At 38.9% G+C, this 20628-nt stretch overlaps 3 protein-coding genes across 5 annotated transcripts; 1 reads left to right on the forward strand and 2 right to left on the reverse strand.

The window, feature by feature from the left end:
• Positions 1 to 42: 42 nt before the first annotated feature.
• LOC130569967 (phosphatidylinositol-binding clathrin assembly protein-like) lies at positions 43 to 12048 on the reverse strand. 2 transcript variants are annotated; one of them, XM_057359975.1, is made up of 19 exons: positions 11248 to 12048; positions 9535 to 9677; positions 9195 to 9270; positions 8942 to 9044; positions 8683 to 8776; positions 8443 to 8554; positions 7212 to 7318; positions 6113 to 6154; positions 3978 to 4063; positions 3392 to 3425; positions 3089 to 3231; positions 2712 to 2809; positions 2050 to 2166; positions 1916 to 1946; positions 1112 to 1244; positions 956 to 979; positions 799 to 855; positions 250 to 366; positions 43 to 117 (listed from the first exon to the last, which is right to left on the reverse strand). In XM_057359975.1, exons 1-19 carry the CDS (start codon positions 11375 to 11377, stop codon positions 103 to 105), a joined length of 1662 nt encoding a protein of 553 aa, XP_057215958.1. In that variant the 5' UTR covers positions 11378 to 12048; the 3' UTR covers positions 43 to 102. The 2 variants fall into 2 exon arrangements, with proteins under 2 accessions (XP_057215958.1, XP_057215959.1); XM_057359976.1 differs by lacking the exon at positions 6113 to 6154.
• Positions 12049 to 12194: 146 nt separating this feature from the next.
• Positions 12195 to 15834, reverse strand: rab38c (RAB38c, member of RAS oncogene family). The gene is made up of 3 exons (XM_057359978.1): positions 14891 to 15834; positions 14240 to 14520; positions 12195 to 12901 (listed from the first exon to the last, which is right to left on the reverse strand). Exons 1-3 carry the CDS (start codon positions 15081 to 15083, stop codon positions 12734 to 12736), a joined length of 642 nt encoding a protein of 213 aa, XP_057215961.1. The 5' UTR covers positions 15084 to 15834; the 3' UTR covers positions 12195 to 12733.
• A 1692-nt stretch (positions 15835 to 17526) lies between these two features.
• rab39ba (RAB39B, member RAS oncogene family a) lies at positions 17527 to 20580 on the forward strand. 2 transcript variants are annotated; one of them, XM_057360180.1, is made up of 3 exons: positions 17527 to 17683; positions 18574 to 18800; positions 19049 to 20580. In XM_057360180.1, exons 2-3 carry the CDS (start codon positions 18586 to 18588, stop codon positions 19473 to 19475), a joined length of 642 nt encoding a protein of 213 aa, XP_057216163.1. In that variant the 5' UTR covers positions 17527 to 17683; positions 18574 to 18585; the 3' UTR covers positions 19476 to 20580. The 2 variants fall into 2 exon arrangements, with proteins under 2 accessions (XP_057216163.1, XP_057216162.1); XM_057360179.1 differs by having other exon boundaries at positions 17528 to 17886.
• The last annotated feature ends 48 nt before the right edge of the window (positions 20581 to 20628 follow it).

The following is a 20628-nucleotide window of genomic DNA, read 5'->3' on the forward strand; positions in this document are numbered from 1 at the left end:
GCATTAAAACCATTCCTCATGTCTGCCTTGCCGTTTTTTTGGTTTTGGATTGGTTGATGTTTTTCCTTGGGCGTATGCGTCAGCTCGTCATGCTCCTCAGCGCTACATGAAGTGCATCTGGAAAGAAAGAAGCTAGCTTAAAGTGACATGCCGTATTTTTTCAATGTTAACACATGAGAAGAGTTACGTGTGGAAGGACGGCCATAAATCTTGTGATCAGTAAAGGACAGGAGGAAGTGTATGGAGTACCTGAGCTCCAGGGATGGGGGTGAAAGGGTTGGTGGCGCGGAGGATGGGCTGGTTATATATCACAGGCTGAGGAGCCATCAAGGGTACTGACCCCATCTGGCCCATTGGAGGAGGAATCTACAGATTCAGAAAGCACAGCATATGTGGTTCCTTAGGATTCTGGTTGCAACTGGAGTCATTTTTAAATGACATTAATTGCTCATTTATACAGCAAAGGTGGCATAGAAACACACCATATAAACAGTATATTATACATTTAATGTTGGCATAAACACATGTACACAAAAATGATGAAGTGAACCTATAAAATTAATATTTAAAATATTAAATTATCCATATAGAATTATGAAATGTTGAATGAAAAATATGAAGTTATGAATATGATATACACATTCTTGATAAGAAAGATGAAGGCACTGCACCGATGTCGCATTTCATTTCCACAGACCTAAATCAAAATTCAATCTCTGACACTGGGGGGGTTAAGGTGGATCACAGCTGGCATATTTTAATATGGCTTTAATGCAGAAATATTGACATGACACCTACCATCCCATACACAGGCACTTGAGGGGTTGTCATCGGAAATGCAACTGGAGCTGGTGCCTGAGAGACAGACATTGACATGAATGAATGCAAATAAGGCAGCAATATTTTCTTTTTAAATTAGATGATTCGACCGCGTTTATGTACAAGCAGGACTTACATAGCCAGTATAAATCATTCCATTCTGATGAGAGAAAAACACAGACATTACTGACAGCGGTACAAATCCAATTGCTTTTTGGGTTTTGAATCCATTTGCATTGTATACAAACATATTGAATCAGAATGAGGAGCACAATGAGTCCGTTTCACATACCATCTGTTGCATCGGTATGGGTGCAGGAGCCAGGTGTGTGTGGCTCCAATGTCCTGTGCCATTCACAGCTTTAGACTGCCAGTGAGAACCTCCAGATGATTTCTTCTCCAAATGAGTCCACTGCACTTCTGGCCTGGAAACAATACAGTTTTATGTCAAACTGTTAGAAATGCGCTCTCTATAACTCACGTTTTCTCTATAGTGCATTGTTGCCAAGAATTTGTACAAAAAAGACATTGTAAAATAAACAGACAACAAATAACGATATAGTAAGAATAATAAAAATAGGGAAATAAAAAGGATAGTAATAAATAGAATATAGAATGCATGGTGTGCTGGCCAGTCTTCTAAGAAATGTCCAATACTGTCTATAGGTTTTTGATCTCACGGTTTTATTCATAGTCGTTTTAAATGTCTTTAAATGTTTCAGAAAACCCAACAGACCTATTAGTAAGTTCAGATATCCCTTTTTCAAGACAAACCATAAATATGTTCATTTTTAACTCACAATATGCTGGATATGGTTTGGAATTCTTATAAATTATTATGAATTTGTGACCTAGTCTGTGAAACTGTGAACTGATTTTAATTTCAAATGATTTCAATATTTCAACCTATAACATTCGTTCTTTAAAATATCTTATTTTCTGTTCTGCAGAAGAAAGTCATACAGGTTTGAAATGACAAGAGTAAATGATGACATCATTTTCATTTTTGGGTGAAACCCTATAACATTCAATTTATAGCTTTAACAAAACAAATGTTTTCTAAACACCGCCAGAGAGCCTCTTTCAGAATACTTACTTTTTTGCTGGGGGCCCTCCAAAATGTAAATCTAAAGCAAACAAACATATGCATTATGAGACAAGGTAGCACATGGATTGAATCGAATTAGTTTTAATGCCATAGAAAGAAAATGGACAAAAATAAAATCTCACTGCCAACTAGATTGGCCAAGGATGAGTCCAGGTCATTAGTAAGTAATTTTCCTCCATTGTAGAGCTGTGTGCCGTGACTCTGGACCTGTGAGGAGAGTGTGGGCTTCAAAAGTGCTCCTACAGGAGAACCAACCTGGTAGAGCAAACAGAAGAAACATGTTAATGATATTTTCTCATTATTAAAAGTATATATTCTTATATTCTCACATAGATTTTTTTTCAAAATAGGTTGTCCTATCCCAGTCTTCAGAATACTACATACTACAAGTATGTCATTTGTATGCGAATTCACCCAAAACGTGACTTAGCTCAAAATCATTAGCTCATTAGCAACATTAGCTCAACCAATGGGGTGAGTTTGGGGCAACGGCAGATGCAGGAAGTGTTGAGTAAACCTGTTCAAATCTATTTTTGCAATTCCATTTGGTGACGCTAAAAGCCCAGCAATGACACACTTCACCTTTAAAAGCCATTACACTCATCATTAAAGCTTATAAAAGACTCACCCGGATGAGTCCCAAGTGATAGCCATAAAATGAAGAAGAAATGAAGAAAAAGCATTATAAACATTCAAACACATCTGTACACAGCAAATTACAAGCAATATAATACAGGAATAGAGACACCGATGTGCTGATGTCAGTGGCATTTGTTTTTATTACCTCCCCAGCTGTTGTTACTGGCTGGCAGGGTGTTTGTCTGAGCGGGGGCGCTGGAATTGTGTTGGACATCAAAATGATCATTGGTGAAGTTGTGCACACTGTCAGGGATAGTAAGTAAGAATTAAGTTCCTCCTTACACATGTTTTGTGTTTTTTTTCTGCTTTTTTGGTTTAATATTAGCTAATGTCAACTCCTTATTGATAAATTGCTTGTTTTTTATTTGAAAGTTGCTTCGTATAAAGGTGCACGCAAAACAAATCTAAATTAAATGCAAATGTAGGAGACAAACATATTATTTGTCCCCATTTAAACTCAGATTTTGAGTTGATATTTATCTTCTACACAAGCAACGCTGCAGAAAAACAAGACACGTGTACCCGTTTGTGATGTGTTGATTAGGTGGACTGGAGAGGAGCTCGGTGGCACCACTGCTGGTGCAGCTACTGTTGGCACTGCCCACAGACTGCCCACTGGGGGACACTGTTGGGGTCTGCATGCCAATGTCTTTGAGCTGAACAGCCTGCGGAAAAGAATTAACCTCATTAACTTGACATTGAACGTCTAACAGAATGTGTAATTGTTCAGAAAAACGAACTGTTTGTGAGGGCAGGATGGTGAAAAGATGTTTCATGCCGTTCTAAGGTTTACACTGACACTGGCATATGAATTCGATTTGTTACCTTTGCCGGCTGTAGTCTGTCACCCTCCACCTCCCTATAAATGTAAATTAGAATAATTTAATGCAATATCAGTTTACATAGACACAAAACCGACTAATAAATACATTTTTAGGCAAGTTTCCGCATGTACATTGTGAGGAATTGTCTCAGAATGCTTCTATAAGGACCTTTTTATAGCAAGAACAGAATCACTAAGACAACGGTGATAATAAATGCACATTATACAGCAAGCCTTGTCTATTTATTTCAATAAACAAAGTATTCCTACAGAAACCCTAGAAATGTTTCTCTAAAAAAAGCCTGTTTTAAAGTGAAAGTGACCTATTAGTCAGATATGGTGACCCATACCCAAAATGTGACCTCTGCATTTAACCCATCCAGAGAGTAGTGAACACACGTACACCCGGAGCAGTGGGCAGCTATCACTGCAGCGCCCGGGGAGCAAGTAGGGGTAGGATGCCTTGCTCAAGGGCACCTCAGTCGATACCTGCCGGCCCTGGGAATCGAACCGGCAACCTTCTGGTCACAAGTGCGACTCTCTAACCATTAGGCCACGACTGCCTTCATTGACTTTATTGATAAGTACCTGCTGACAGTTGAGGTCTCTTTCATTTTCTTGCCATCCAAAGAAGCCAAATGTTGCTCCAGAGCTTCTAAAAGACTGCTGGGAGCCTGGTGGTGTGAGGTCAAGACGGGATGAAACACACATTTTAGGCAACAAAATGGTAGCAGTAGCAGCAAAAAATGATCAAAAGAATCACACACACTCAAACATATGAACATACAGTACTTCTAACCTGGAAAGTTAGCAATAGATGCATAAACTGTGTATTTTACCATGCAACAGGATTTCCAACTGTATACAAACTATATCTGTCTTATAATCTTTCACTCACACACCCATACCTTCACACACACAAAGTCTGCATAACTAGGAACCTATTAGTGGTTATGAGTCTCTGAAAACAAGGGGGAAACTCAACAGAAATAATTCAAGTGGAGAGGATTTGAGCTTAAAGCTACACATGCAGAAAATTTCTGTGTCCCATGCATGTTTCAAACAGACCGTTTGGAGGCCTGTGGGGTCACTAAAGGATTAAAACCATGGAAAACAGAAAGCAGACTGACCTACAAGGGGACTTTTCTATTCATGCACAGAATATAAATGCACATACTGTTACAGATATCAAATGCCACAGCAGAACCTGCTAATCTTTGGATTCCACTTGGATTTCTTGGAAATAAAATTGTTTTCGAGCAGACTCGGTGAGCGTCTACGAGAATGTCTGCATCAACATTTCGATAGAATTTGAGACATTTGGAAGCCAAAGCAGGTTAACTAAAGAAAGGCAAACATTGAATGAGACCACGTTTCTGGTATTTTATGCCTGTATTGCATTTTGTCTAAAAACAGCAACGTCAAGTGAATCGAAATGATGAGTTGGGTATGCAAATGTCTGTTCTTATACAATATTTGCCTTTCAGCCACTAGCTGTGCCTGGTGTGCATGCCAATTTAAAAGAGAAAATTTCATGAATAACAAAAGTACAGATTTCTCAGCTCCAGACGCAATACAGAGAGATTTTTTACTGAGAAATCTGAAACATATGCAACGAAACAACACACTATTAAAAGGAGAGATAAACAAGGAAGAGAAGTTTAGACAAGGGTACTACAGGAGTAGAAGTATACAAAAGGCCATGATGAAGAAAGGCAACTTGAATAGCCGAAGGCTACTTATAATAAACCTAATCGATGTCATATCTAATGATATAGTACTAGAATATAATGCAGGCCTTCTGAATACTGCTGCAGCTTTAGAAAACAAGGCACTCCTTCCAATAAAATGTATTGTTGACATGGTTGAAGTACCACTCGGTAGTGTGCCAGCCCAACACCTTCAGGAGTCCCTGTCCGATGTAAATGAAAATGTCAAATATGCCAAATGGTGGCAAACTGAAGGGGGATATTAATGCCCAGCACCCAATTGCCAAGACATGCAAAACCAGCAAACACTGGAGACCTATATTTGTCTTTAACGCTGACAGGAAAACTTCAGGAGGTGCCAGGCAGAATTCAGTCCCCTACTCCAGTTTTGAGGCATTCTTTGAGTTGTGCACATTCACTGATCTTCCCAAGAAGCTATCCAAGCAGAATACCCTACCAATACAGAGATATATGGCAAAGGTGAGTGCTGCTTACAGGTTAAGAGATGACTTTGTTTAGTGAGGCCACGCCCACAGCATCACGACCGGTCGGTGTGGCCAAAGTTCATTGGCACGAGCACCACTTAGCCATATATCAATCAGTATAAGAATTACAAGCAATCCAATTTCTCATGGGTATGCCAGTAAGAAATAGTGGCTTGAGGGGCAAGCACTAAGCAGTACTGCAATAGCCGTAATTGACTTTTGGTTACTCATCAAATGCTAAACTAACACATCAGAGATAGCGTCTCTAAAAAGTCACATAGACTAGCTTTGGTACCCATTTACCTCTGATGACAACAGAAAATGCAAAACAGCACATCTGATTCCGTGGGAGTGCGCGGGTATGGAGTAAGTTTCTTGAGGCCCCTATCCTAAAAGTCGGATAGATGGGGGGGAGGAAGGGGGGGTCAAAAGAATAAGGGCTGGGGATCATGGTCTAATGGGGTGAGGCGTGAATGAGAGATCAGGATGAAGCCACACGTGAGTAACTGAGATGAAATGCACCACTAACCTGTGAAAGATCTGGGATGTCAACCTGATCAATTCCAACTTGCTGTGACACAAAAGAAAAGGAAGGGAAGGGAGAACGGAAAACAAAATGTGAAACCAAACGGCAAAAAGAGAACCAAGGTACGTGGAGAAGGGAGAAAGAAGAATTAAGAAAAAGAGCAATTACTCCATGCAGTGTATGAGATAACCCATAGGAAAATATGGATGTTTACAGACAGACAGTAACATTATGTAGGTGGCGTGGTGAGCGGTGAGACATTGAAATGTCACTTGAAGGTCATGAGGACAGTGATGGAAATATTTACATGACTAGGTGAGAAACATCCAAAAGAAACACACAACTAATGTTGACTTTGGAAAAAAAGACAAGAAAAAACAAATGGCATACAAACATTGTTATACAAATAAAGAAATGTGCTCTTAAAGTCAACTTTAGTCAGTTTTTGGATAGCACTTCACCCGTTTCCAGAAGAGTCATATTATTCAGCCAAAAAAGCGAATAAACGAAAGAGAAAAGAAAGAGAAACTCAAGAAGGATGTGCTTAGCATTTTTCCCCAACATATGCCTCCATACACATCAAAATAATGTGCTTAACAGACAAAAGTAAACAGCTAAATTCCAACCATCACACCGGCACAGTTGTCAAATATATTGTACCTTTACATGGAAATGCCTGGTAATTATTCACCAATATCTTATTAAATCGAGAAAGTGAAAAGGAATCAACAAGAGTCTTTGAACGATTTTTCCTCTAATAGCTTCTGAGGGCCTTCAGAGGGGGCCAAATTGACAACTGTGCCCTGTATCCAAACTGCAAAACAAAGATTCAACTCGTTTGCACATTAACGTCAAAAGACAAACAGATTTTATATGTGAGTATCACAGCTCTGTTCCTGTTGTTGTTGTTGTTGAGAGGGACAGATAGATAGAAAGACTTTCTGCTAAGGCATGCAGTGCAGGCACCAGAACAGGCAGCATGAGGGGGGACCTTTGATACATGTTTTTGGACCGGAAGGCAAAAAGGGACACTCAGCAGAAAGGACCTGAATAAGATGAGCCCAACCATCCCATGCATAGATTAGATCTAGAGACGCTTTACCTCCGCCACCTTGAGAAACTCAGAGAGCTTGGTCATCCTGATAAGAAACCTCTTGTATATTTCCAGCGCCTCTTTGCATTGATTCTTCTTCATATTAAAATATTTCTCTTTGAAGTGAAGAAAAAGGTCAATGTAGCAAATGCACGTAACGTTTTTCTCTGAAGCAAAAAATATTGTTTTAATTCATTTCCAGCAAACAACATTTGTATTCCAGACACATGCACATGCACATACAGTACAGTACAAACATGCAGTGGGGTCCAAAGATTGAAAATCTGAGATTCAAAGTCAAATTTAGGAATGGATAGATGTTACATGAGTTAGCAAAATTTTGAAAAAAAAAACGTACAATAATAGTAAATAGAATTAGAAATGTTTAAGATTCTGCTCTATTTTTAGTTGATGTTCAAATAATGTTTAAGATTTTGTGCATCATATTCGTAACAACACAGGTCATATTTTCTTGCATCAGGCTTTACACAAATTCTATGATAACTCAGATGCATGCCCATCCAATACTAAGAAACGTGTTAACGTTCACTTAAGTTGTTTTGCTGATAATACAATTGTTATATAATACAAATTTGTTAAAAAATTCAAAATAGAGGCACTTTTGACCCTACTGTATACAGTCGCAGAGAAAATTAAGAGACCATTTCGAAATTATTTTCTGAATTTACTATTTGTCGGTGTAAATGTAGGTAAAATGATGATTTTTGTTTCATTTTGTGCACTGCTAACAATATTTCTCCCACATTTCAAATAAAAGAAGAAACGTCTGCATTTTTCAGACCTCAAATACTGCAAAGAAAACAAGTTTATATTCACGTTGAAGCACTACAACAATAATATTTGTACATGTATTTAGGAAAAGTACAAAAATATTTTTTATGTGATAACCTCAATTTTTATCACAGTATTCTTGTATCAGTCCTTCACATGTTGCTGTTGGATGACCTTATGTCACTCCTGAGGTTTGGTTTTGTTGAAATTCAAACAGACAATGGACTGGAATGGCCACAATACATTTATACTGATGAAATGAAAATTTGGAATGGTCTCTTCATTATTTCCGCGGCTGTATTTACACAACGTTCACACAAACCAAGCATTCAAGTTAAAAAAAAAATATATATAACATACTGTATGCAACTCTTTATAGCAAATTACAAAATTAGAAAATACTGTAGAAGGAAATACAGGCAATTTTGCTCTGAAATAAATGTATTACCTAGCAGATTAATGACACCCTCATTGTAAGCAGCAAAGATGCGGATGGAGTCTTTGAAGAGCAGCGTGAAGGCACAATTGATCACCCCATTGGTCAGTTCATTAGAACTGGCCTACAAAACACACAGAGCAACAGATGTGTTTAAAACATGAACCTACTAGGTCAACCTTTAAAAATGCCCGTACACTTATCTAAGTATACAATTCAGTGTCAAGCATTTATTTTTAAGCTCTTAGGTACCTCAAAATCCAAAAGGGCGTCAAGCTGATTCTGAATGATAGGGAGAGTCTTCATCAGCTTGTCTATACTCATAGTTCGCATCACTCCGTCGGTCCTAAACAGAAAATATGGATGGCAAGAGGTTAGCTGAGACAGAAAGGTGTTATCACGGCTTTATGTTTTCAGAAGCTGCTTTAAAGCACTGCTGTCTGTCAGCAGTAAGAGCTTTTTTGTCTTGTTCGAGTCATTGTGGAATATTTCCCCAGAGCGGATTCCTCACCCTCTCTTCATCTTGGTGAAATCAAGCGCGACGAGTCTGTAGGACAGAGCCCTCTCGTTCAGATACCTGCTGTAACGTCTAATGTAGATGGACATGTCGTAACCTGGAACAGACGGTCAAAAGAATAAGAATTACAGAAGACTGTATCCTCCTCTTACTGTATTAGGATTACCATCAGACACACCCATATAACATAAATCTGCCTAGGTTAGAACTTATCTATTAATAAACATGAAATTGAAGGTTTACTTACCTTGTAACGCTCCTTTATCTACGAAATTATTCAAGTTAAAGAGTGTGCTTCTTGATGCAAGGTACTGGATGAACCTCTGTTTGATAGGAAACGTAAAGGACAGATATTGATGCAGGCTTGCAGAATGTAAATCGAGTGAAATGTAAATCTAAATATTTTTCCAAACAAGCAATACTATGGTTCACGGCTACCCGAAAGACGCAATTATGATCTTACGTGTCAGACATCTCACAGAATGGCTCTAGCAAGTACTTTTATATTGATTTTGTGACACGCTACAGTCCACCGAGAAATACCAACAACAACAAGTCAAACTGTGATGTCGGGCAACAGACCTTACCTCATTGCCGTACATCATAAGGTGGTGTGTAGTAACGAGAGCCTTAAAGACCACCACCCAGCTCTGATTTGCTGTTCTCTCAAACAACGTATCGGCCAAGTGAGGTATATTCACTTTCAGCTCATTGGTGCAGTGCATTAAATCTGGAAATGATGGGAAACAGAGCAGAAACAAACAATTTACACGATTCAGTGTGATTATATTGTGTGACAGAAACAAATACAAATTTGGATCTATACAAATATATACACCTAATGGCCAAAATTACAGCTTCACTTAATCTAGATAGATGTTCATGTTTTGTACAATTGCAAATATTGGTCATAATTGTATTCAATCAAACTATCAGGGTTGTTCCAATGTTAACGCTCCTCTGTATTATTACAAAATGACAATTTTCCATATTTTATATGGCGATGATGGTCTGCCATCTTACATGACATCGCTTGAATAGCGGTTACTTAAAAGTTCCACTTGATCTCTCCCGAATTAACCGATAACAGAACGTGCATCAGTGAATTCTAGCACATATTCACAGAACACCTGCTACCTTTTATTACTTTGAATGAAACAGGCGGTTTATTAGATCTGCAGACTGCTTTCTTTATGTCCTCCACAGTACATCTGCTCTGGACTCATTAACTGACAGCTTAATTGATAACCGGTTCCATTAATCAACTATGCTTGGTTATTATTCGTGAATTGAAGAATAACCAATGTTGGCACGCAACTGAAGCATCAAATGGTTTGTTATTTAAAAAGCAACACATTTAGACATTGGCTGTAGGGATGCCCTTTACATCAAACTCACATCCATACCTCAAAATAATAGAAATGTCGACCGATCTCCTTGCCAAGATGGTGATGGAAGTAGAAAGACATCACAACTGAATGACTATAAAATGCATCTTTCATTGTGACTCATATCCGAAGAGTCATCTGTACGCAACAGTTTAAATAGAATCATATCTACAACATGATTCTTGCCTTCACCTACGTTTGACAAATAAATGACAGACAGGACTGAAAAGCAGGTTAAGGTGAGCGCGGTGCGATGTAAAACACCTCAGATACAAACATCTCCACTGCATTGATGCTGTTGTCCCCTTCAATGACTCAGAGAACAAGTGAACAATGAAAAAGCTTGGATAAAGGATTAAATCGGCAGTATTGTACATGCCTTTGATATAATACAAGGTAAGGTTCATCACGCTATGCCCTTGACATTGTATGTTTCCTTCAAAGAAATCAGCTATAAAATGATTTATACCCCAGCACAGGATTCACATCAGCGCTGTTCTCCTCTAAATCTGCTCAATTTTTTTAAACAAACCACTTGGCATTTCATCTCTGTTGTCGTGCGCATGCGGTGAAAACACAGCGGTCAAGTGTAACGATGAAGACTGAGGTCGCTGCCGTATGTAAATATGCGAATTGTTCGGCGTGTCAATCACGCATTGTAATTTGCATTCACGCGCGCGGCATTAACGTCCGTACGTGACCGTAAACGGACTACGGTGACCTTCAGTTAATTGATGAAATGAACTCTATAACGGCTTTTCAGAAATCATCTACCATAATCATTAAATGGCCCCGAATGGGTTGTAAATACCAACGCATAAAACACAACAGGAATACCAAGAAACAACCGTTCTCAAAGCATGATGCAATGAAACGGGTGACATTTCGCGGCGCGTTACAGCTTTAACCTACAATCAAGGTGCTTCTTCTTGGGCGCGCTGACTTCGTGCGTAGTGGCCTTGCACACGGCTTTGCTGATGGCAGATCCGGTCATGCTGTGCTGAGCTGCGGCGATCCGGTCCGTGATGGACTGTCCCGACATATTACGATTTTCAATAAATCCTCTTTCAAAGCGATCTATTCACTGCAGGGGTGTGGGGGAGCCCGCTCCGTGGGATTCGTCGGTCTTGCAGAGAGCGCTACCCTGATGCGATCCGGACACGGGCGAGGATGCTCTGACATTCAGATAACAGCGATCGCTCGCGGATAAGTGCGCACTGATAGGATGATGACAATTACAAATAGCTATTTATCGTCCGGATAAGCGTTATATTTAAACGGCCTGTGCCTTTTAATACGCGCAAAAAGGACACTGTGTTACTCGCTACCCTCCGGTGTTGCCGGTTAACCATGTAATTGCTGTAAGAATGGAGCTAACTATGATCACTATGAACGAAAATGGAACAAAACCAGTCGATGCTCTTTAAAACGAAGTGTCGTCGATGGTAAATTATCGGTCTAGCAGCGGAAAATCTCGCCCGGGTTCATTGCATGCGTGTAGTCGGTGCATAACGGAATTTGATAGCAAGCATCATTGTCAAATTCCTTCAGCCTCCTTTCGCGAAATATAACTGCATTAAGCTACAGAGAGCAATCGATATCGTGTGAATATCGTGGTCGCGGCGTTAGATGTGAAAATTCAGCATCTCGTCGTTGACATCTTTGATGAAGCAACAATTCCAATTTTCTATAGTTAACAGTCGGACGCTCCGCGCAAAATGGCAGTATCAGAATCAGGTGACTGGAGAGGGGGGCGATTGGCCTGTGTCTGAATATCTGGGGTGGGCACCTTAAGGTGGAATTTCCGCACTGCTTTAAATCCCTCTGTACATATACAAGAATGCATCAGACGGCCATTTCGTAGCCTTTAATGGTGTATCTTGCTTGTATTTAATGCACAACCCAGATATTGCGCAGAAACACAAAAACACATTAAAGAGCTTGAGTGGAGAACAAAATAGGCTACTGCATTTATTTTGAACGCAAGAGGTTGTAGGATGGCATTGCTTAATGTAATAACAATTGTGAATCACACTAAAACGATTTAGTGTTTAGATATTATATTGTGAAGCTTATGTAACTGAATCTTAGGCTACTTTTAATAAAAGTAGCAGCAAAACTGTACCAACCATCTGCTTTCAGTCTCTTTACACAAAACAGTAAGAAATGCACCTCGTATTTTTGTCAGTTGGTGCTTATATATTGAATGTGTACATCTGTAAACACACACAGATGCGAAAGTGCAACAATCAAATTAAGAGATTTTATGCTGCACAATCTAACTGTGCGGCATGAATTTTTTTTGTCCCTCAGAGACACTGTACTATTTTTGAGTCTTTGAACACATAACCATCTGCTACACATTTATTTCTCCTCATCTTTCAAATGCTCCATGTATTTAACATTTAGAACACATCGCACATCCAGCTTGGATCCGTTCTTTAGTGTTGTTGTTGTACCCAGGGAGGGCCACCACATCTGAGTCTGTGTCACTGGTGATGTTCTCATCGTGGGCTAAAATTTGCCCCACCAGACATTTAGCTGCTGCATCGATGTTTGTGTTCTCCTTCAGTGGGCATGAAACAAAGAGACAAAAAGAATATGGATATTACGCAGACAATTTAATCACATTAAATAGATATAGATATTTATATACAGAATATGCTGTCAAAATGTATTCCTACTAAGCATGCATTATTACTGTAAAAATAGACATATTTTGTTCTGTCCACATACAGTATAGTTGAAGTGCTATACTGTGTATATAGGCAAATAAACAGTACATATTTTTTACAGTTGTAAATGGGTAGTTGACAAATAAACTATAAATGTGTCCTATGGTGTGGCAGCACAAATTTAGAAAAAAAATATTAATAGGCCTGTCAAACGATTAATCTCAATCGCATCCAGAATAAAAGTTTGTTTACATAATATGTCTGTGTACTGTGCATTTTAATTTTGTATTTATAAACATATACATGCATATATTTAAGAAACGTATAAAAATGAATATGTTTATATATAAATTCAATTATTTTGTATATCTAAATATTATATATATATATATATATATTTAATATAAATTTAATATGCACAGTACAAAGACATATATTACGTAAACACAAACTTTTATTCTGGTTGTGATTAATCGCGACAGCCCTAATTATTCATATTTATAATATAAAATAGCACGAGAGAGATTTTGCTTTATTGTTAGTTTTTTTCAAAATTTTTGCTGTGACACCATAGGATAACTACCCAAATACTTTTATTTAACCGTTAATCCATCCAACTCAACAATGTTAAATACATAAAAAACTGCATAAAATATCTATAGAAGAGGTCAATTCTCTAGTGGTGCGCTGAAATGGAACGTTTGCGTTAGCTTTTGCTAAATGTCTAGGTAATGTTAAAAAGAAAACAGCCATAAAGTGATTAAAGACAATCCAAAGTTAAGTGTCTCAGACAGGAGGGTGTTATGCCATTATTTCCAGGAACCACTTTACAGCACCATCTGCCTTATGTACACTATTCCCTTTTCACAGACCACTGTGTAACTCATTAAAGCAGGGTTAGATGGTAAACATAGGCCTTCTTGCTAATGATCACAACGCATTCTTGCTGTATTTGTTGATGTTAAATAGTCTAACCTCTGCCTCATGTTAAATAAATGCTAAATGTTAAAAGTAACCATAAGCACAAAGTCATTGCATCATTTTAGAAGACTTGGGATGAACAAACAAACTATGCGTTCTTTTATAATACTTTTAAAGGATTTTTCATGGAGCTTTCCAGTACAAAACATCATGATCTCTTATATGGTTCAAGCATTAAACAACTTTTGGGGGTCTGCGGCTTGCATGAGAACAACGCGTTCCCTAGCAATTCACTCACAGTTTCATACCTTAGCAGAGGTCTCAAACCAGCCCACGAATCCATTCTCTTTGCAGAAAGTATCAAGTTTGGGAATGTGGGTCCGCAGACCCTCGGAAGATTGGTCGGACTTGTTGGCTATAAGAACAGCTGGGACAGGTTTGCCATTGCTGAGAGTGACCTTCACATCGAGGTCATCTTTCCATTTCAGCACCGCATCAAACGTGGAGGCTCTGGTCACGTCAAATACTATGAGCGCTCCCACGGCCTCCCGATAGTAAACTCGTGTCATGTTCCCATAGCGCTCCTGTCCTATTACATGTGGAATGTAAAATGACATCATAAACAAAACGCAGACATATAAAACAATCCTTTTTGAGTGTATTTGCATTCAATAAAACTGCTGTGACAGATTTTTGTTTTCTGTACTGTGTGCTCTAGGGAGAAGGGGTGGGGGTATATTTGGATCTTTGGTCCTACCTCAAACACTCATGTGACTATAACACGAGTATGAGAACTGTTGAGGTTAATACTAGACACACATTCCTTCACATTCTCTGAAGTAACAGTTGAAAAAACTTTTAAATGGTAATTTAGCATTTTAAAAGGCTAATAAAAGAACAACATATAGAAAAAGAAATGCAATTTAAAACGGATAATTTGACGTAAACAGAGAACTTACCTGCTATGTCCCATAACTGTAGCCGGACCACAGTCTGGTTATCCCAGTGTAGGACTTTAAGAGCAAAATCTACCCCAATAGTTGCGCGATAATGTTGCGAAAATATCTGATGAACGTACCGTTTGATTATTGACGTTTTACCCACTCCGAGGTCTCCGATCACGAGAACTTTGAACAAATGTTCTTTCTGCATGACTTGCTGTGACAAAATAAAAATCACACGGACCGTAAACGCAGTGACCTAGTTTTCAAAGAGTTTGCAGAATATCTTAGTTTCCATCACACGTGTTTTATGAATATAGTTCATGAGACGCAGACTCTCATAAAAGTTTATATACGGCACGAGGATTTTGTCAGAACAAGTGATGTGACGTCCCGTGTAACACGCGGCTCGAGCTACCACAACATAAGTTGTGTTTGCGCTTTATCTTCCCCTTCAATTCCAAAAATAAAATAGAAAGGACGCAAATCAAACACACAAAGAAAAAAACGAATATCTTAAGAAAAGCTTGTTTGAGTTGATCGTTTTCTCGCCAAGAAACAGAACTAGTTAAAGCCACGGGTGGATTATTGGGCTTCCCAGACACTAAGCACTTAGATGATGGGAATTTAACGCCACACCCATTTCCTCACGGTACGCACGCAGTAACTGTTTGAAGACCCGTGTGAAACTTCGTGGCGTGTGGAAAAGACATGATCATTTAAGCAATGATGATATATTCAGTCTGTCGGGAAAGTAAAAGGTAGCAAATTAATATAATAAAACCGTTATTACGAATTATTAAGGTGCGCTCAAAATCATTCAAAACTACAAAAAATAGTGGTGCATATTTGTCAATGTTTTGTTTAGGTTTTAAGTCATTTAATAGGAAAACAAGTCCAGCTACAAAGATACAGACATCCAGGCCAGCCTACCCTTAAGAAAATTTACCATGGTTTTACTACAGTTAAAATTGAAAAACCATGGTTTAACTACAGTTAAAACAAAAAAAAAACATGGTTACTGTAGTAAAACAAGGGTTATCACAAAATAACCATGGTTTTGAAAACCATGTTTTTTGTAAAAACCATAGTAAACAATGGTTACTGTAATAAAACCATGGTTTTGCCCTAAGTAATCAATCCACCAAAAAAACAATGGTTACTACACTTGTACAACAAAAAAACATGGTTAATTTTCGTAAGGGTAGTGCAAAAGACAACAAATGACCTCACGCATATGGGGCAAGTTGTCACTATGGGAAACGTGCTGTTAATTAGCCTGAACACATAGGCCTAACTACTTTAATAAACACAAACGAAAGTCATTTAAGGGGATGTGCAATGGTGTTTCATGCATTCTGACTTCTTAACAATGTTAAACGTGCTGTCTTCTCATGCTTGACATGGTCAACTTGTCAAACAACTAGTTGGACATATTTCTGTGCTCTATACACTACAGTGTTCGTATTGCTTTCGGAAAGTTTTTTTTCAATCATGAAAAACCGTTACATAACAACTTTTCTTAGTCCCTTATTGGGCAATTCTCCTGGAAAAGCACGCCCATGGCAAGGTGAAACAAATAGCCCGCTCACTCGTCAACCGACGAGCGATAGTAAGACCCGCTTACCATCAAGATTGGCTGCGCTGTGGGCCTGCAGCTGGTTACTCTTGCGTGTCCGGTCCTGTCTGCCCCCTTGTGTTCTATACACAAGGGGGCAAAATGATACGTGGTTATAATACCACGTATCATTTTTCTTCCAAGCGGTAAAATGGGAGTGAATGGGGGGCATTTTTTTTGAAGCTCCAAAAAGTGCATCCAAAAACAGTTTTTTGCAGTTCTTTGATCGATGGATGTACTTTTTGGAGCTTCAAAAAATTGCCCCCCATTCACTCCCGTTCTACCGCTTGGAAGAAAAATGATACGTGGTATTATAACTCCGACTACATTATTCTTCAAGAAAAAAACATTCAGTCTGGATGCCTTGAGGGTGATTAAAACACGGGGAAATTTTGTTTTGCCTCTGAAATATCGCTTTAAGTTTAATTTAATAGATCCTCCATGTATTTTGTCATATCTAAGGATCCCCGACAATAAAATGTAATGATGCGCAGATTTTTACAGAATCTATGATATATTGTAATTGGTTGGGAAACACAAAGAACACAAATGCTAGCTATCATAGCTGGTTAAATTTGAGTCTGATTCCACTTGCAGAACTTTTTGTTTTCTAAAGCATTTATGTTGTATGCTATTTTCAAACACCAGTCACTATTTGTTGTAACTTTACAGTTTTCGTAGGCCAAAACAATAACATTAAAACAGTAAACAACAAACAAACAACACATATTTTTGTTGATGCAGTGTAAAGTGGTGAACAGAAAGTGTTAGCCTACTACCATACACATGTATTTTGTACATAATCTAATCCAACGCCTCTATCCTGAACAGAAGCAAACTTTTACTTGATTTAGCTGACTGGACAGTACCTTAAACTTGTCGTTTTACGTTATATGAGAACCACCTCTAATAAGCATCAATGGCCAGAAAGCGCCAATGTAACGCCCCCCGGAAGTCTCAAATACGGCGAGTGAGAGATCAGAAATGTGCGACGCAAAGCGTTGTTGAATGAAGTGCCGCGTGCGCCGCTCCTGCCGTTATTACGGCAATGGTACTGATGAGGGATGAGTCAGGCTATATGATGCTGATGATACTGCCATTTCATCAGCACATTTTCACAAACATCTCCTCATCCCTAATCATGAGATTGACGACATGAATTTACAAACAATTTCTGAAAGCAATACATTAAGGTAAAGACCTCAGACGGTTATGGTTATTCGTTCGGTCGTTTAGTGCACGTTCGAAGCGGGGACTAGTTGCACATTTATCCTTAAACCTTAGGGTGTGCTTGGATGCCTTGCCTGGGAACGTCACTGTATTACATATTTTAGGACTGAAAAACAGCGAAGAATATGGGGTTTGCCATTCTGAGGCACTGAGAAGCATTACCGAGGTAATATGAATACTATCATACAATACAGTATAGTCATAGAGCGATTTCGCGATTGCTAGGCCTGCAAGTCGTCTCTGCATGATGCAAAATGCGTTTGCTTGATGGACTTATTTAACAATATACGCGATGCTTCTTATTAAATTATTTTAATATGGCCTTCGATAAGCCTGTGTTGAGCACTCCTAGTGAATTATTGATCAAATAATATGGACATTTAAATAGATACTTGTTATTGATGTGGGATTCGGGTCTGATCCAACCACTGAATTCATATAGGCCTATGTTGTCACGTTTTGGTCATCTTGAAATTTAAAAAAGCCAAATACACAAAAAATGTAAGTATCATTCTGGTGCAGAAATATACTTGATGCTTTACAGTAGCCTACTATTACGGTGCAAATGAATAGTCAAGCATTATATTCCTAGTAGATATACTAACACCTATTTGAATTATTGTCGTGCATTTAAAGAACCAGTCTGATCTAATCCTTAAAATACCTTGTATCGATGTAACCACGTCTATTCAGGTTTATTTAGTTATAATAAATAATATTTATCATTAGGCTAAATCCAGTTCGCTTGCTGTACTACCACACCACCATAGGAAGTGTGTTTTCAAGCTCGCAAAACATTCTTTACCATGTATTGTTTAATTGGAATTTACTAAAATTTGTTATTTCTTTATAGATTAAAAAAGTTATGGAAGCTATATGGCTGTACCAGTTTCGGCTGATTGTCATTGGTGACTCGACGGTGGGGAAATCGTGTCTGATCAGACGTTTCACAGAAGGACGTTTTGCACAGGTGTCTGATCCTACTGTTGGAGTAGACTTCTTCTCTCGCCTGGTAGAGATCGAACCAGGCAAACGCATCAAGCTTCAGATCTGGGACACAGCGGGCCAGGAGAGATTTAGGTACAGCTGGTGATATTTGATGACATTTTAGTTGTAGCTGTAATGGTTTTATCATTTAAGGTTTGGACAAAAGTTCATGTTGTACTTAAAACGCTTGTGCAAATACAAAACCGTACATAGTTTAAAAGCACATTTTAGTTTAAAACTCCGTCATTTTGATGTAATACGTATTTATATCTTTATTCTCTGAATTTCTGTTGTGAAATATGTCTAACATGGCCTGATCTTCCCTTCTGACTGTGATCCAGATCTATCACAAGGGCTTACTATCGTAATTCAGTGGGTGGCCTTTTGCTTTTTGACATCACCAACCGGCGCTCTTTCCAGAATGTGCACGAGTGGCTGGAGGAGGCGCGCAGTCACGTGCAGCCGCACAGCATCGTCTTTATACTGGTCGGCCACAAGTGCGACCTGGAACAGCAGCGGCAGGTGAGCCAGCAGGAGGCTGAAAAATTGGCAGGTGCTTACGGCATGCGCTACGTGGAGACCTCGGCCCGTGACGCCATCAACGTCGAGAGGGCCTTCACCGAGCTGACGTGCGACATCTTTGAGCTGGTCAAATCTGGTGACATCACCATCCAGGAGGGCTGGGAGGGTGTCAAGAGCGGTTTCGTGCCCAATGTGGTGCATTCGTCCGAGGAAGTGACCAAGAGCGACCGCTGCTGCCTCTGTTGATCTGAAGTGACTCTTGCCGGCGTATCAAGCCCCTTCACCGCGAAACCAGTGCCGTTGTTTTCCCTTAGCTTGACATTTCCCACTACCGCAACTCTACAAATACTCTCTTCTATCAACGTTTCCTGCTCTCATAGTTACTTCGAATAAAGTTCCTATTCTCTTAACGTCAAGTTCAAATGATGACCTAAGGATAAGCGACAACCAAGAAATCATTGATTGCTTTGGTAAGGGGGAATCTAGAGAACTGACTTGTGAGAAAAGTGCATCTCCCAAACTCGATGTCTCAAACCTTCCAAACTCTCCAACACACACACAGACAGCAGCAAAGACAGACCCAAAGTTTACACCAAAAGTTCAGCCATTAATGACGGATGATTTAAGAGCATGCCCAATCGAAATGTCATTCCTTTTCTCAATGGTCCATAATCGTTTGACCACTACATACTGGCATATATAGATTTATTTGGAGGGATCTTGGATTTGAAAACAATGGGAAGATAAATTATGGTCCTTATGATGAAGCATTGTTGCGTGACAATGAGACATGAACATAAATTATGCGTGTAGATGGATGTAGACGTTGTACCAATCTTAGCAGATGTCACGGACTACTACGTTTGGTTTCCCCTTTTGGAGTTTTAAATGATTCACTGAATAAAGTTCAAGATCAAATCAAATGAAAATGATGCTCTCATCAAATTGTTTTTTTGAATGCACACGCAAGGTCTACACATTCTTCACATACATGTTTATAAATTATTTTTGCCTACACATTCAGCTAATTAAAGTGTAATGCTCTCAGCTCCAAGACATTTGATCATGTTTTCCCTCATGTGTATATTACACACTTTTTTTTTTGAACAAATAAACAACATCTAGGAACTTACTCGACACAGGTTATTTTGAAAGCACTGATAGATCCCTCCCCCTTTTATCTTTTTTGATTGGTGCACTCTTTAATAACTGTTGCCTGTCATTTGAGGTTAGTAGCTGCTGAAATGTACTTTGTTTGACTTACGGACTAATGTCATTTAGCTGACTGAAATGACTATTAACTGTGTATTTATTAATCTTGTGAGAGGGATGAGATGAACTATCAATAAAAGGTGTGAGACAAAAAATTGTGTCTAATAACGATTTCTTTTTCAATTAT

Source organism: Triplophysa rosa, linkage group LG19, assembly GCF_024868665.1.
Source record: "Triplophysa rosa linkage group LG19, Trosa_1v2, whole genome shotgun sequence".
NCBI classification, from domain to species: Eukaryota; Metazoa; Chordata; class Actinopteri; order Cypriniformes; family Nemacheilidae; genus Triplophysa; species Triplophysa rosa.